A 15,936-nucleotide genomic window follows, 5' to 3' on the forward strand; every position below is an offset into this window, starting at 1 on the left:
TTTTTCTCCATTCTCACTTACCTCACTTACCTCCATTCTCACTTACCACATTTACTTGTCCCTCAACCCTACTGAACCTAATAACCATGCTCTTATTCACATTTACTCTCAGCTCTCCTCTTTCACACACTTTACAAAACTCAGTCACCAGCTTCTGCAGTTTCTCACCTAAAGCAGCTACCAGTGCTATATCATCAGTGAATAGCAACTGACTCACTTCTCAAGCCCTCTCATCCACAACAGACTGCATACTTGCCCCTCTCTCCAAAACTTTTGCATTCACCTCCCTAACCACCCCATTCATAAACAGATTAAACAACCATGGAGACATCACGCGCCCCTGCCGCAAACCAACAATTACTGGGAACCAATCACTCTCCACTCTTCCTACTCGTACACATGCCTTATATCCTCGATAAAAACTTTTCACTCCTTCTAGCAACGTACCTCCCACACCATATGCTCTTAATATCTTCCACATAGCATCTCTATCAACTTTACCATATGCCTTCTCCAGATCCATAAATGCTAAATACAAATCCATCTGTTTTTCCAAGTGGTTTAAAAAGAGATATATACATAAGTATACGTAAGTAATTAGGAGAGATAGCCAGAGAGCGTTATTGGATTACTTGATAATTGATAGGCGTGTGAAAGATAGACTTTTGGATGTAAATGTGCTGAGAGTAGCAACTGGAGGGATGTCTGATCATTATCTTGTGGAAGCGAAAGTGAAGATTTGTAGAGGTTTTCAGAAAAGAAGAGAGAATGTTGGGGTGAAGATAGTCATGAGAGTAAGTGAGCTTGGAAAGGAGACTTGTGTGAGGAAGTATCTGGAAAGATTTAGTGCAGAATGGAAAAAGGTAAGGGCAAATGACGTAAGGGGAGTGGGGAAGGAATGGGATGTATTTAGGGAAGCAATGATAGCTTGCGCAAAAGATGCCTGTGGCATGAGAAAAGTGGGAGGTGGGGAGATTAGAAAGGGTAGTGAGTGGTGGGATTAAGAAGTACGATTATTAGTGAAAGAGAAGAGAGAGGCATTTGGACAATTTTTGCAGGGAAATATTATCACTGACTGGGAGATGTATAAAAGAAAGAGGCAGGAGGTCAAGGGAAAGGTGCGAGCGGTGAAAAACAGGGCAATTGAGAGTTGGGGTGATAGAGTATCATTAAATTTTAGGGAGAATAAAAAGATGTTGTAGAAGGAGGTAGATAAAGTGTGTAACATAAGAGAACAAATGGGAACATCAGTGAAGGGGGCTAATGGAGAGGTGATAACAAGTAGTGGTGAAGTGAGAAGGAGATGGAGCAAGTATTTTGAGAGGCTGTTGAATGTTTTTGATGATAGAGTGGCAGATATAGGGTGTTTTGGTCGAGGTGGTGTAGAAAGTGAATGGTTCAGGAAGAATGGTTTGGTAAAGAGAGAAGAGGTAGTAAAAGCTTTGCGGAAGATGAAAGCCGGCAAGTCGGCGGATTTGGATGGTCCTTCAGTGGAATGTATTAAAAAAGGGCATGACTGTCATTAACTGGTTGGTGAAGATATTCACTGTATGTATGGATCATGGTGAATTGCCTGATGATTAGCAAAATGCATGCATAATGCCATTGTACAAAGGCAAAGGGGATAAAGGTGAATGCTCAAATTACAGAGGTATAAGTTTGTTGAGTATTCCTGGTAAATTATATGGGAGGGTTTTGATTGAGAGGGTAAAGGCACGTACAGAGCCTCAGATTGGGGAAGAGCCATGTGGTTTCAGAAGAGGCAGAGGATGTGTGGATTAGGTGTTTGTTTTCAAGAATATGTGTGAGAAATACTTAGAAAAACAGATGGATTTGTATGTAGCATTTATGGATCTGTAGAAGGCATATGATAGAGTTGATAGAGATTCTTTGTGGAAGGTATGTGGTATGTGGTGTGGGAGGTAAGTTGCTAGAAGCAGTGAAAAGTTTGTATTGAGGATGTAGAGCATGTGTACGAGTTGGAAGAGAAGAAAGTGATTGGTTCCCAGTGAATGGCGGTTTGCGGCAGGGGTGCGTGATGTCTCCATGGTTGTTTAATTTGTTTGTGGATGGGGTTGTTAGGGAGGTGAATGCGAGAGTATTGGAGAGAGGGGTAAGTATGCCGTCTGTTGTGGATGAAAGGGCTTGGGAAGTGAGTCAGTTGTTGTTCGCTGATGATACAACGCTAGTGGCTGATTCAGGTGAGAAACTGCAGAAGCTGGTGACTGACTGAGTTTGGTAAAGTGTGTGAAAGAAGAAAGCTGAGAGTAAATGTGAATAAGAGCAAGGTTATTAGGTTCAGTAGGGTTGAGGGACAAGTAAGTTGGGAGTTAAGATTGAGTGGAGAAATACTGGAGGAAGTGAAGTGTTTTAGATATCTGGGAGTGGATTTAGCAAAGGATGGAACCATGGAAGCAGATGTGAGTCACAGGGTGGGGGAGGGGGTGAAGGTACTATGAGCATTGAAGAATGTGTGGAAAGTTAGAACGTTATCTTGGAGAGAAAAAATGGTTATGTCTGAAGGAATAGTGGTTCCAACATTGTTATATGGTTGCGAGGCATGGGCTATACATAGGGCTGCTGAGGAGGGTGGATGTGTTGGAAATAAGATGTTTGAGGACAATATGTGGTGTGAGATGGTTTGATCAAGTAAGTAATGAAAGGGTAAGAGAGATGTGTGGTAATAAAAAGAGTGTGGCTGAGAAAGCAGAAGAGGGTGTATTGAAATGGTTTAGTCGTATGGATAGAGTGAGTGAGGAATGATTGGCAAAGAGGATATATGTGTCAGAGGTGGAGGGAATGAGAAGTGGGAGACCAAATTGGAGGTAGAATGATGAAGTGAAAAAGATTTAGATAGATCCACAATAGACTGCATACTTGCCCTTCTCTCGAAAACTCTTGCATTCACCTCTCTAACAATCCCAAACAACCCCTCTTGTCTTACACACTTTATTTACCTCCTCCCAAAACATCTTTTTATTCTCCCTAAAATTTAATGATACTCTCTCACCCCAACTCTCATTTGCCCTCTTTTTCACCTCTTGCACATTTCTCTTCACCTCTTGCCTCTTTCTTTTATACATCTCTAAGTCATTTGCACTGCTTCCCTGCAAAAATTGTCCAAACTCCTCTCTCTTCTCTTTCACTAACACTCTCACTTCATCCCACTACTCATTACCCTTTTTAATCTGCCCACCTCCCACCTTTCTCATGCCACAGGCATCTTTTGTGCAAGCCATCACTGCTTCTCTAAATACATCCCATTCCTCCCCCACTCCCCTTATGTCATTTGCTCTCACCTTTTGCCATTCTGCACTCAATCTCTCCTGGTACTTCCTCACACAAGTCTCCTTCCCAAGCTCACTTACTCTCACCACTCTCTTCACCCCAACATTCTCTCTTCTCTTGAAAACCTCTATAAATCTTCACCTCTGCCTTTACAAGAATATGATCAGACATACCTGCAGCTGCACCTCTCAGCACATTAACATCCAAAAGTCTCTCTTTCACACGCCTATCAATTAACACGTAATCCGGTAACACTGTGGCCATCTCTCCTACCTATATATGTATACTTATGTTTACTCTCTTTTTAAACCAGGTATTCCCAATCATTACTTCTTTTTCAGCATACAAATCTACAAGCTCTTCCCATTTCCGTTTGCAACTTGAACACCCCATGAACACCAATTATACCCTCAACTGCCACATTACTCACCTTTGCATTCAAATCACCCATTACTATAACCCAGTCTCTTGCATCAAAGCTGCTAACACACTCACTCAGCTGCTCCCAAAACACCTGCCTCTCATGATTTTTTCATCTCATGACCAGGTGCATAGGCACCAATAATCACCCATCTCTCTCCATCCACTTTCAGTTTTTCCCATATCATTCTAGAGTTTACTGTCGTACACTCTATCACATTCTCCCACAACTCCTGCTCCAGGAGTAGTGTTACTCCTTCCTTTGCTCTTATGTACTTACCAACCCCTGACTTCACTCCCAAGACATTCCCAAACCACTCTTCCCTGTTACCCTTGAGTTTCATTTCATTCAGAACCAAAACATCCAGGTTCCTTTCCTCAAACATAATATCTATCTCTCCTTTTTTCTCATCTTGGTTACATCCACACACATTTAGACACCCCAATCTGAGCCTTCGAGGAGGATGAGCACTCCCCGCATGACTCCCTCTTTTGTTTCCCCTTGAAGTTTAAAATACAAGGATGGGGGGGGGGTTTCTAGCCCTCTGCTTCTGTCCCCTTTAGTCACTCTCTTTGACACGCGGGGAATACGTGGGAGGTATTCTTTCTCCCCTGTGCACACCAAAATTATGCACCAAAAGTTTTTTTCATGGGATTGTATACTTTGGTTTGGCAGTACTTGCTGCAATTCATTTCAACTTGTGGCACGTGTTGAATCTTCAATGCTTTTATAAGACTATGAAAGTGTTTTGAGTTGCTTTGACAAATCTTTTGTGTGTTTTAATTTCTCAACTTAATTTCCTTACTCTTATTACTAATTTCATTATTCACTTTGTCACAGTACTTACAGTTGTCACTTTCGGGGGTTCAAACTTCATAATAAGATCTTTATTGAGAATATTTTAATGGTACATGTTGCTCACCATTTTTTTGTCTTCATGGATGTGTTTCACCCACTCAGAAAACATGTTGAAGGGGATGATAATGTTGAGGGCAGTTTGAAGGTAGTTCTTATCTGGACTTTTAACATTATTGTAGTGACTGTACACTGATTGTAATCTGTTATGTTCTTGGATAATTTACATTCTTTTGACACAGAAGGCCTATTGTGTTTGTCAGGGTCTCTTGTGTCATTCATTGTCTTTTTAGCCAGAACAATCCTTACATGTTGGTTGGACAAACCATGAATGCTATAAAAAGGTTTTAGGCATGTTACTCATGGTATTGTCATAAATCACAGTGTGCTTAATATGGTGGAGTATTCTATTCGGTCTGTCATAAATGAAGTAGAGCTTCACGTCCCCAGAACTTTGAAGCACTTACAAGGTTCGCAAGATTAATATTTTTCTGATAATCATCAAGACCCCCGAAACCATAGAAAAATAACCATGATTTTTCTATTCCTTATTTACTAAAATATCCACGAGTACAAATATGACCCACAACATAGGAAGCAACAGATTGCTGGGTTTTGCACTGCAAGCTGATTTATGCAGCTCCAGTGTATCTTTTTTTTTTTTTTTTCTTTTTGCATCCACCTCTTTCCACTTATCTATTCTCTCTTGCCACTTTAGACAGTTGCATTCCATAATAGGTTGCATGTCATTATAAGAAAATCTCAAAATGATGACTATGACTGCAAAGTTAAGGTAGAAAGAGCAAGAGCATCACACCCCTGTGAAGACATTTATAAGATGAGCGTGACTGTGGCAGAAAACTCAATGCTTCATGGCTGATGGAGCCATAAGACTGCAGCTGAAATACTTATTATTTGCCCCTTGAGGTGTGCTTATCCTTGTAGTACAGAGCAGAGCTGCACTTTCATGCTAACACACGTGGTCTGCCACCCTTGTAAAACATGGGAAATTTCAGGGCAGTTAGGGTGAGTCCACCATGATGAGGACCATGTCCTGTGATATATATGGATAGGCCTTTCTGTTATTACAGAAATGATGGTAGTTCTCTCTTATTACACTAAGTGCCTCATATATGATGTGCCCAAGATCAAGTTATTTGAAGTGCATGACAGCAGAGAAGAACAAGCAAGATGTTTAGTGAGCACTACATACAAGCCCTACCTAATGGCAAAATCTCATCATAGGTATGCAGGTGTTTTCAGCAAAGTTAGGTCATCAGGCTCAGTGAGGGGGAGGTGGGATGCTGACCTGGGGCTCAGTGTTTGGCGAAAGGCCACTTAATCCTGTATCAGGTGTGAAGGAAAAATCTTTATCCCCAGTCCACCATCATCACTTGATACTGTACAGGCATTTGACTTGGTTGTAAGCTTACTGCTGCCCTAATTTTGATCATCATTGTGATACATTTAAAAAGCAGAGGGAGAAAGAAAGTGGCCCCCCAAAAAAAATTTCTCTGTACCTCCCTTTTGGAAAAGGAGGGGGATACAATTATTTTGTATGCCCCAGGGCTTATGCTGACTCTCAACGCCTCCTTAAGTCAGGAGTGTAATTCTTCTATAGGGAAATCCAACTCTGTATAGATTTCTCCCTCCACCACACCCATTTCTGTACCACTTATATAATTTATCATTTGAAAGTTTCACTTACATCAGTAGGCAATCATCTGGTTGCAGCTGTCCTCAATGCATCATTGAGACACATTTTAACTTCTTATCATGTTTCTGACACCTGTAGTTTTTGATAAGTCCATAGTGCATGTAAGGGAGGAATCTTTGGTTGATAAACTGCAGAATTTCTCTATGGACACTGTATATACTGGTATATTTTTTCAGTTGGAGATGTTTTATTATGCCAAAAGCAGATAATATATTTCTAAAAAGCATTGTGCATTTATGTGTCCTTTGTTTTTCACATTTTGCAGAAGACCTTGTTACTTATTTGACTTATCCAAGAGCAAATGTAGCTATTCATTATATCATCTCATGTATTTTTGGTGAATTTCAGATTTGATGACCTGCAGTTACAGGAGTATTTCCCTTTTGAGCATGTCCTTGTTGGTCTTTTGGAAATGTGCTCAGAACTTTTTGGCATCTCCTTTGAAGAGGTATCGAGTGACTACATATCTACATGGCATCCAGATGTTCGTTTTTTTAACATCATGGATTATACAGGAAACTACCTTTCTTCATTTTACTTGGATCCATTTCAAAGGTTAGTTAATATTTCTGCAAATACCAGATGTGATGAATCTTCTATCGTATTTTATCTCACTTAGAATCTTGACTCTGTGTATACTGTATTTTTATAGCACTGCAGATGTTGATACATTGTATTTCCCATTTGTATTACTTGCTGCAGTGGTATCTATAGAAAGTTTTTTATGTTCCGAGGGCACCCCAGTCGTAGGTTGGAAATCCCATCATCTCCTACATGTAGTGAGCAATGTCTCCCAAGGTTCAGTTTGTTCCATAAGCAATGGGAGACTGTAATGGTCTATAGAGTCTAGGAACCACTAACTTTTATTTTGGTGAGATTAATACCATCCAAGCAATGCTTGTGGCAGTTTCTCACTTTAGGACTGTACTCTGTCAGCACCCTACACTTTGTGATGACTTCAGTATCCCACAGACCAAACACCGTTCTGTTCTCCTGATCTCTAGATGCAGCAGACATATTCAGACTTTTTCATAATTTTCAGATACCTTTTCCTGGGATCATAAACTTGTGGAGTATCTATGGTTTGGATTTATTTCTGAGCAACTCAGGAAGGTGTTTGAAGATTTTCTCTATTGATTTATTTATTACACTTAATGGCTATCTGTTGCATTAGTGAGGCAGCACAAGGAAACAAACGAGGAATGACCCCACCCACCCACATACACATGTATATACATAAATGCCCAGACATGCATGCACATATACATGCATATACATTTCAGTGTATACATACATATACATACATACACAGACATATACATAATACACATGTACATATCCATACTTGCCACCTTCATCGATTCCTATCGCCACCCTGCCACACATGAAAGAGCATTCCCCTCCAGCGAGGCAGCACCAGGAACAGACAAAAAAAGGCCACATTCATTAACACTCAGCCTCTAGCTGTCATGTGTAATGCACCAAAACCACAGCTCCTGTTCCACATCCAGGCCCCACAGAACTTTCCATGATTTACCCCAGAAGCTTCACATTCCCTGGTTCAATCCATTGATGCCATGTCGACCCTGGAATACCACATCAATCCAATTCACTCTATTCCTTGCATGCCTTTTACCCTCCTGTATGTTCAGGACCAGATCACTCAAAATCTTTTTCACTCCATCCTTCTATCTCCAATTTGGTCTCCCACTTCATCTTCCCTCCACCTCTGATGCATATATCCTCTTTGTCAATCTTTCCTCACTCATTCTCTCCATGTGTCCAAACCATTTCAACACACCCTCTTCTGCACACCCTCTTCTGCCATCTCAACCACACTATTTTTATTACCACACATCTCTCTCCCTCCCTTTCATTACTTACTCACTCAAACCACCTCACACCACATATTGTCCTCAGACGTCTCATTTCCAACACATCCACCCTCCTCCGCAAACCCGATCTTTAGCCCATGCCTCGCAACCATGTAACACTGTTGGAACCACTATTCCTTCAAACATACCCATTTTTGCTCTCTGAGATAATGTTCTCGCCTTCCACACATTCTTCAACGCTCCCAGAACCTTCACTCCATCCCCAACCATGTGACTCACTTATGGTTCCATTCACTGTTAAGTCCACTCTCAGATATCTAAAACACTTCTTTTCCTCCATTTTTCTCCATTCAAACTTACCTCCCAATTTACTTGTCCCTCAACCCTGCTGAACTTAATGACCTTGCTCTTATTTGCATTTACTCTCAACTTTCTTCTTTCCCACACTTTACCAAACTCAGTCACCTGCTTCAGCAATTTCTCACCCGAATCAGCCACCAGTGCTGTATCATCTGTGAACAACAGCTGACTCACTTCCCAAGCCCTCTCATCTGCAACAGACTGCATACTTGCCCCTTTCCAAAACTCTTGCATTCACTCCCCTTACCACCCCATTCATAAACAAATTAAACAACCATGGTGACATCACACATCCGTGCCACAAACTGACACTCACAGGGAACCAGTCACTTTTCTCTCTTCCTACTCGTACACATGCCGTACATCCTTTGTAAAAACTTTTCACTGCTTCTGGCAACTTACCTCCCACACCATATCCTCTTAAAATCTTCCACAAAGCATCTCTATCCCCCCCATCATATGCCTTCTCCAGGTCCATAAATGCTACATACAAGTCCATCTGTTTTTCTAAGAATTTCTCACATACATTCCTCAAAGCAAACACCTGATCCACACATCCTCTACCTCTTCTGATACCACTGCTCTTCCCTGATCTGATGCTCTGTGTACATGCCTTTACCCTATCAATCAATACCTTCCCATATGATTTTCCAGGAATACTCAACAGACTTATACCTCAGTAATTTGAACACTCACCATTATCCCCTTTGCCTTTGTACAATGGCATTATGCATATATTCCACCAATCCTCAGGCACTTTACCATGAACCATACATACATTGAATACCCTTACCAACCAATCAAGAACGCAGTCACCCCCTTTTTTTTTTTTTATAAATTCCAATGCAGTACCATCCAAAGCTGCCACCTTGCTGGCTTTCATCTTCTGCTGAGGTTTCACTACCTCTTCTCTGTTCACTCTGACCCTCTCACTTCACACACCACCTTGACCAAAACACCCTATATCATAAAACACATTCCATAAACCATAATACTTACTCCATCTCCTTCTCACTTCATCACTACTTGTTATAACCTCCCCATTTGCCCCCTTCACCAATGTTCTCATTTGTTCTCTTGTGTTACTCACATATACCTCCTTCCAAAACATCTTTTTATTCTTCCTAGAATTTGATGATACCCTCTAACCCCAACTCTTATTTGCCCTCTTTTTCACCACTTGCAGCTTTCTCTTGACCTCCTGCCGCTTTCTTTTATACATCTCTCAGTCATTTGCATTATTTCCCTGCATGTGTACGTGTAGGAAGAGAGGAAAGTGATTGGTTCTCAGTGAATGTAGGTTTGTGGCAGGGGTGTGTGATGTCTCCATGGTTGTTTAATTTGTTTATGGATGGGGTTGTTAGGGAGGTGAATGCAAGAGTTTTGGAAAGAGGGGCAAGTATGAAGTCTGTTGGGGATGAGAGAGCTTGGGAAGTGAGTCAGTTGTTGTTCGCTGATGATACAGCGCTGGTGGCTGATTCATGTGAGAAACTGCAGAAGCTGGTGACTGAGTTTGGTAAAGTGTGTGAAAGAAGAAAGTTAAGAGTAAATGTGAATAAGAGCAAGGTTATTAGGTACAGTAGGGTTGAGGGTCAAGTCAATTGGGAGGTGAGTTTGAATGGAGAAAAACTGGAGGAAGTGAAGTGTTTTAGATATCTGGGAGTGGATCTGGCAGCGGATGGAACCATGGAAGCGGAAGTGGATCATAGGGTGGGGGAGGGGGCGAAAATTCTGGGAGCCTTGAAGAATGTGTGGAAGTCGAGAACATTATCTCGGAAAGCAAAAATGGGTATGTTTGAAGGAATAGTGGTTCCAACAATGTTGTATGGTTGCGAGGCATGGGCTATGGATAGAGTTGTGCGCAGGAGGATGGATGTGCTGGAAATGAGATGTTTGAGGACAATGTGCGGTGTGAGGTGGTTTGATCAAGTAAGTAACGTAAGGGTAAGAGAGATGTGTGGAAATAAAAAGAGCGTGGTTGAGAGAGCAGAAGAGGGTGTTTTGAAATGGTTTGGGCACATGGAGAGAATGAGTGAGGAAAGATTGACCAAGAGGATATATGTGTCGGAGATGGAGGGAACGAGGAGAAGAGGGAGACCAAATTGGAGGTGGAAAGATGGAGTGAAAAAGATTTTGTGTGATCGGGGCCTGAACATGCAGGAGGGTGAAAGGAGGGCAAGGAATAGAGTGAATTGGAGCGATGTGGTATACCGGGGTTGACGTGTTGTCAGTGGATTGAATCAAGGCATGTGAAGCGTCTGGGGTAAACCATGGAAAGCTGTGTAGATATGTATATTTGCGTGTGTGGACGTATGTATATACATGTGTATGGGGGTGGGTTGGGCCATTTCTTTCGTCTGTTTCCTTGCGCTACCTCGCAAACGCGGGAGACAGCGACAAAGAAAAAAAAAAAAAATCATCCAAATGCCTCTCTCTTTTCTTTCACTAACAATCTCGCTTCTTCATCCCACTATTCACTACCCTTTTGAATCTGCTCACCTCCCACCTTTCTCATGCTACAGGCATCTTTTGCACAAGCCATCACTGCTTCCCTAGATACATCCCATTCCTCCCCAACTCCCCTTACGTCACTTTCCTTATTACTTATCTTAAAGTAAGAGATAATTTATGTCTGATACCAGTCAGCTTATAGCTTAGAGCCCTACTCTTTACCAAGATAAGTATTCCTTGATTCATCCAGGGTGTAGTCTGTGTATATGTATTTATCTTTATACCTGTATAAAAGTGTTACTGGACTCTACCTACTTTTGATAACACCGTTAGTAGAGTCATCTTCATTGAGATTGTATCATCAGTTAATGAAAGGGAATGCTGTCTCATTTAGGAACTACTTGCTCAAAAGGTCCAATATTTCTCTACTTCTGATTGTGGCAGAAGAAAATGCTACCTCTGTACTCCCTGCATTTTGTTGAAGGCAACTAAAGGGGATGGGTCCAGGGATCTGGACTCCCCCTCTTCTTGTGTTTCAGTTTCTAAAAGATTGGAGCAGAAGAAGGAGTCAAGCAGTAAGTGCTCCGTCCTCCTTGAAGGCTCAAGCTAGGGTGTCTAAATGTGTGTGGATGTAACCAAGATGAGAAGAGAAGAGAGATAGGTAGTATTTTTGAGGAAAGGAACCTGGATGTTCTGGCTCTGGGTTAAAGAAACCTCAAGGGTAAAGGGAGAGAATGGTGTGGAAAAGTATTAGGAATAAAGTAAGGGGTTGGTGAGAAGACAAGAGCTAAGGAAGGAGTAGCACTACTTTTGAAGCAGAAGTTTTGAAAGTGTGTGTAAGGGAGTGATTTCTAAACTGATGTGGGTAGAAATGAAATTGGATGGTGAGGGGGAGGGTATTATTAGTGCATATGCTTCTGGCCATGGAATGAATGATCATTAGAGGTAAATGTCATGGGAGCAGCTGAGTAATTTTTTTTTTTCATGTTGAAGGTTCTTGTCATGGACAAAAGTCCACATCAAGGCCAGGCCTTAATTAAGATATAGAGAGGATTATGAAACAGGAAAAGAAAAGACAAAGAAAAGTATATACAAATTTTTGAGAAAATGAAAAAACTGCCTTTTCAACTGTGCTAGGTCATAGTTGTTTGGAAAGATATGAGAGAGTAGAGAATTCCAGAGCTTCGATGTACAAGGAAAGAAGCAGTTATCAAAATGACCCTTCTTGTGAGTTGCTTATGGCCACACAATGATCATGTTATGCCACAACTTGCTGAATATTGCATGTGCTAGCTCAGGACTATTCAGTTACTTTAGGAGTAGGGCCAGATTATGAATCTCACATTGATGGAAGGGCCGTACATTTATTTTACCTCCATATTTTTCTTTAAACATTTATACATTGAAAGAAATGAAAAATTCATATATCCTTTTACAATTTTTCAAAGCACATGAATATAAAGAATAAACTTTCTTTCTTTTCAAAAGAACTTAAGAACTCTGACGACACAAATTTGTTCATTAGATGCATTGAAAATTGAGTGCATTGTAATTGGGTTGAGCATAACAAGCCACATGAATAGCTACCACCACAATGTTCTCCCCTAAGGAGAAGCATCAACTCAATCATATGCCTTCTCCAGATCCATAAATGCTACATACAAATCCATACGTTTTTCTAAGTATTTCTCACTCACATTCTTCAAAGCAAATGCGTGATCTGCACATCCTCTACCACTTCTGAAACCACACTGCCCTTCCCCAATATGATGCTCTGTACATGCCTTCACCCTCTCAGTCAATACCCTCCCATATATTTTCCCAGGAATACTCAACAAAATTATTCCTCTGCCGTTTGAACACTCACTTTATCCCCTTTGCAGCTGCACAGTGGCACTATGCATGCATTCTGCCAATCCTCAGGCACTTCACCATGATCCATACGTACACTGAATATCTTTACCAACCAATCAAGAACGTAGTCACCCCCTTTCTGGATAAATTCAACTGCAATAACATCCAAACCGGTCACCTTGCCTGATTTCTTCTTCCACAAAGCTTTCACTACCTCTTCTCTCTTAACCAAACCATTCTCCCTGACCCTCTCACTTCACACACCACCACAACCAAAACACCCTGCCTTTTCCACTCTATCATCAGACACATTCAACAAACCTTCAAAATACTTACTCCATCTCCTCACTTCTCCACAACCTGTTATAACTTCTCTCCTTGCTCCCTTCACGGATGTTCCCATTTGTTCTCCTGCCCTACGCATGTTATTTGCTTCCTTCCAAATTATCTTTTTATACTCTCTAAAGTTTAATGATACGTTCTCAACCCAACTCCTATTTACCCTCTTTTTAACCCTTGCACCTTCCTCTTGACTTCCTCCTCTGTTTTATACATATTTATTTATTTATTTTGCTTTGTCGCTGTCTCCCGCGCCTGCGAGGTAGTGCAAGGAAACAGACGAAAGAAATAGCCCAACCACCCGCCCCCACACACATGCACACACACATACGTCCACACACGCAAACATACGTCCACACACGCAAACATACACACCCACACATATATACACACACACAGACACACACATATACACACATGCACACAATTCACACTGTCTGCCCCTACTCACCCCCATTGCCACCTCGCCACACATGGAATAACATCCCCCTCCCCCCTCATGTGCGCGAGGCAGCGCCAGGAAAAGACAGCAAAGGCCCCATTCGCTCACACTCAAGTCTCCAGCTGTCATGCAATAATGCCCAAAACCACAGCTCCCTTTCCACATCCAAGCCCCACAGAACTTTCCATGGTTTACCCCAGACGCTTCACATGCCCTGATTCAATCCATTGACAGCACGTCGACCCCAGTATACCACATCGATCCAATTCACTCTATTCCCTGCACGCCTTTCACCCTCATGCATGTTCAGGCCCCTATCACTCAAAATCTTTTTCACTCCATCTTTCCACCTCCAATTTGGTCTCCCACTTCTCCTCGTTCCCTCCACCTCCGACACATATATCCTCTTGGTCAATCTTTCCTCACTCATTCTCTCCATTTGCCCAAACCATTTCAAAACACCCTCTTCTGCTCTCTCAACCACACTCTTTTTATTTCCACACATCTCTGTTACCCTTACATTACTTACTCGATCAAACCACCTCACACCACATATTGTCCTCAAACATCTCATTTCCAGCACATCCACCCTCCTGCGCACAACTCTATCCATAGCCCACGCCTCGCAACCATACAACACTGTTGTAACCACTATTCCTTCAAACATACCCATTTTTGCTTTCCAAGATAATGTTCTCGACTTCCACACAATCTTCAAGGCTCCCAGGATTTTCGCCCCCTCCCCCACCCTATGATTTACTTCGCTTCCATGGTTCCATCTGCTGCCAGATCCACTTCCAGATATCTAAAACACTTTACTTCCTCCAGTTTTTCTCCATTCAAACTTACCTCCCAATTGACTTGACCCTCAACCCTACTGTACCTAATAACCTTGCTCTTATTCACATTTACTCTTAACTTTCTTCTTTCACACACTTTACCAAACTCAGTCACCAGCTTCTGCAGTTTCCCACATGAATCAGTCACCAGCACTGTATCATCAGCAAACAACTGACTCACTTCCCAAGCTCTCTCATCCCCAACAGACTGCATACATGCCCCTCTTTCCAAAACTCTTGCATTCACCTCCCTAACAACCCCATCCATAAACAAATTAAACAACCATGGAGACATCACACACCCCTGCCGCAAACCTGCATTCACTGAGAAGCAAGAAATTTCCTCTCTTCCTACACGTACACATGCCTTACATCCTCGATAAAAACTTTTCACTGCTTCTAACAACTTTCCTCCCACACCATATATCCTTAGTACCTTCCACAGAGCATCTATATCAACTCTATCATATGCCTTCTCCAGATCCATAAATGCTACATACAAATCCATTTGCTTTTCTAAGTATTTCTCACATACATTCTTCAAAGCAAACACCTGATCCACACATCCTCTACCACTTCTGAAACCACACTGCTCTTCCCCAAGCTGATGCTCTGTACATGCCTTCACCCTCTCAATCAATACCCTCCCATATAGTTTACCAGGAATACTCAACAAACTTATACCTCTGTAATTTGAGCACTCACTCTTAACCCCTTTGCCTTTGTACAATGGCACTATGCAAGCATTCCGCTAAGTCTCAGGCACCTCACCATGAATCATACATACATTAAATAACCTCACCAACCAGTCAACAATACAGTCACCCCCTTTTTTAATAAATTCCACTGCAATACCATCCGAACCTGCTGCCTTGCCGGCTTTCATCTTCCGCAAAGCTTTTACTACCTCTCCTCTGTTTACCAAATCATTTTCCCTAACCCTCTCACTTTGCACACCACCTCGACCAAAACACCCTATATCTGCCACTTTATCATGAAACACATTTTTATACATATCCCAGTTATTTCTGCTCCTTCCTTGTAAGTATCACCCAAAAGCTTCTCTTTTGTTCTTCACTTAGCAAATTTACTTTTTCATTCCACCACTCACTCCCCTTTCTAATCCGCCCATCTCCCACCTTTCTCATGCCACATGTTACTTTTGCACACGCCATCACTGCTTCTCTAGATACATGCCATTCCTCACCCACACCCCTCATGTCATGCTCTTACCTATTGCCGTTCAATCTCTCCTGGTACATCCTCACACAAGTGCCCTTTTCAAGCTCACTTACTCTCAACGCTCGCTTCTCTCCAACATTCTCTCTTCTTTTTTGAAAATCTAAAAATCTTCACCTTTGCCTCCACCAGACAGTGATCAGACATCCCTCCAGCTACCCCTCTCAGTACATAAACATCCAAAAATCTGTCTTTAACACGCCTGTCAATTTACATTTTTATTTATATTTATTATACTTTGTCGCTGTTTCCCGCGTTACCGAGGTAGCGCAAGGAAACAGACAAAAGAATGGCCC

General features: G+C 41.8%; 1 protein-coding gene across 1 annotated transcript in view; it reads left to right on the top strand.

Annotated features, from left to right (window-relative positions):
• The window catches only part of LOC139760211 (uncharacterized), a 543,167-nt gene that overhangs the window by 339,423 nt on the left and 187,808 nt on the right, over positions 1 to 15,936 (top strand). Inside the window, exons 9-10 of the mRNA XM_071683146.1 lie at positions 6,630 to 6,898; positions 7,324 to 7,363. Coding sequence (XP_071539247.1) covers positions 6,630 to 6,898; positions 7,324 to 7,363 — 309 coding nt within the window. The remainder of the gene's footprint in view (positions 1 to 6,629; positions 6,899 to 7,323; positions 7,364 to 15,936) is intronic.

Source organism: Panulirus ornatus, chromosome 35, assembly GCF_036320965.1.
Source record: "Panulirus ornatus isolate Po-2019 chromosome 35, ASM3632096v1, whole genome shotgun sequence".
NCBI classification, from domain to species: domain Eukaryota; kingdom Metazoa; phylum Arthropoda; class Malacostraca; order Decapoda; family Palinuridae; genus Panulirus; species Panulirus ornatus.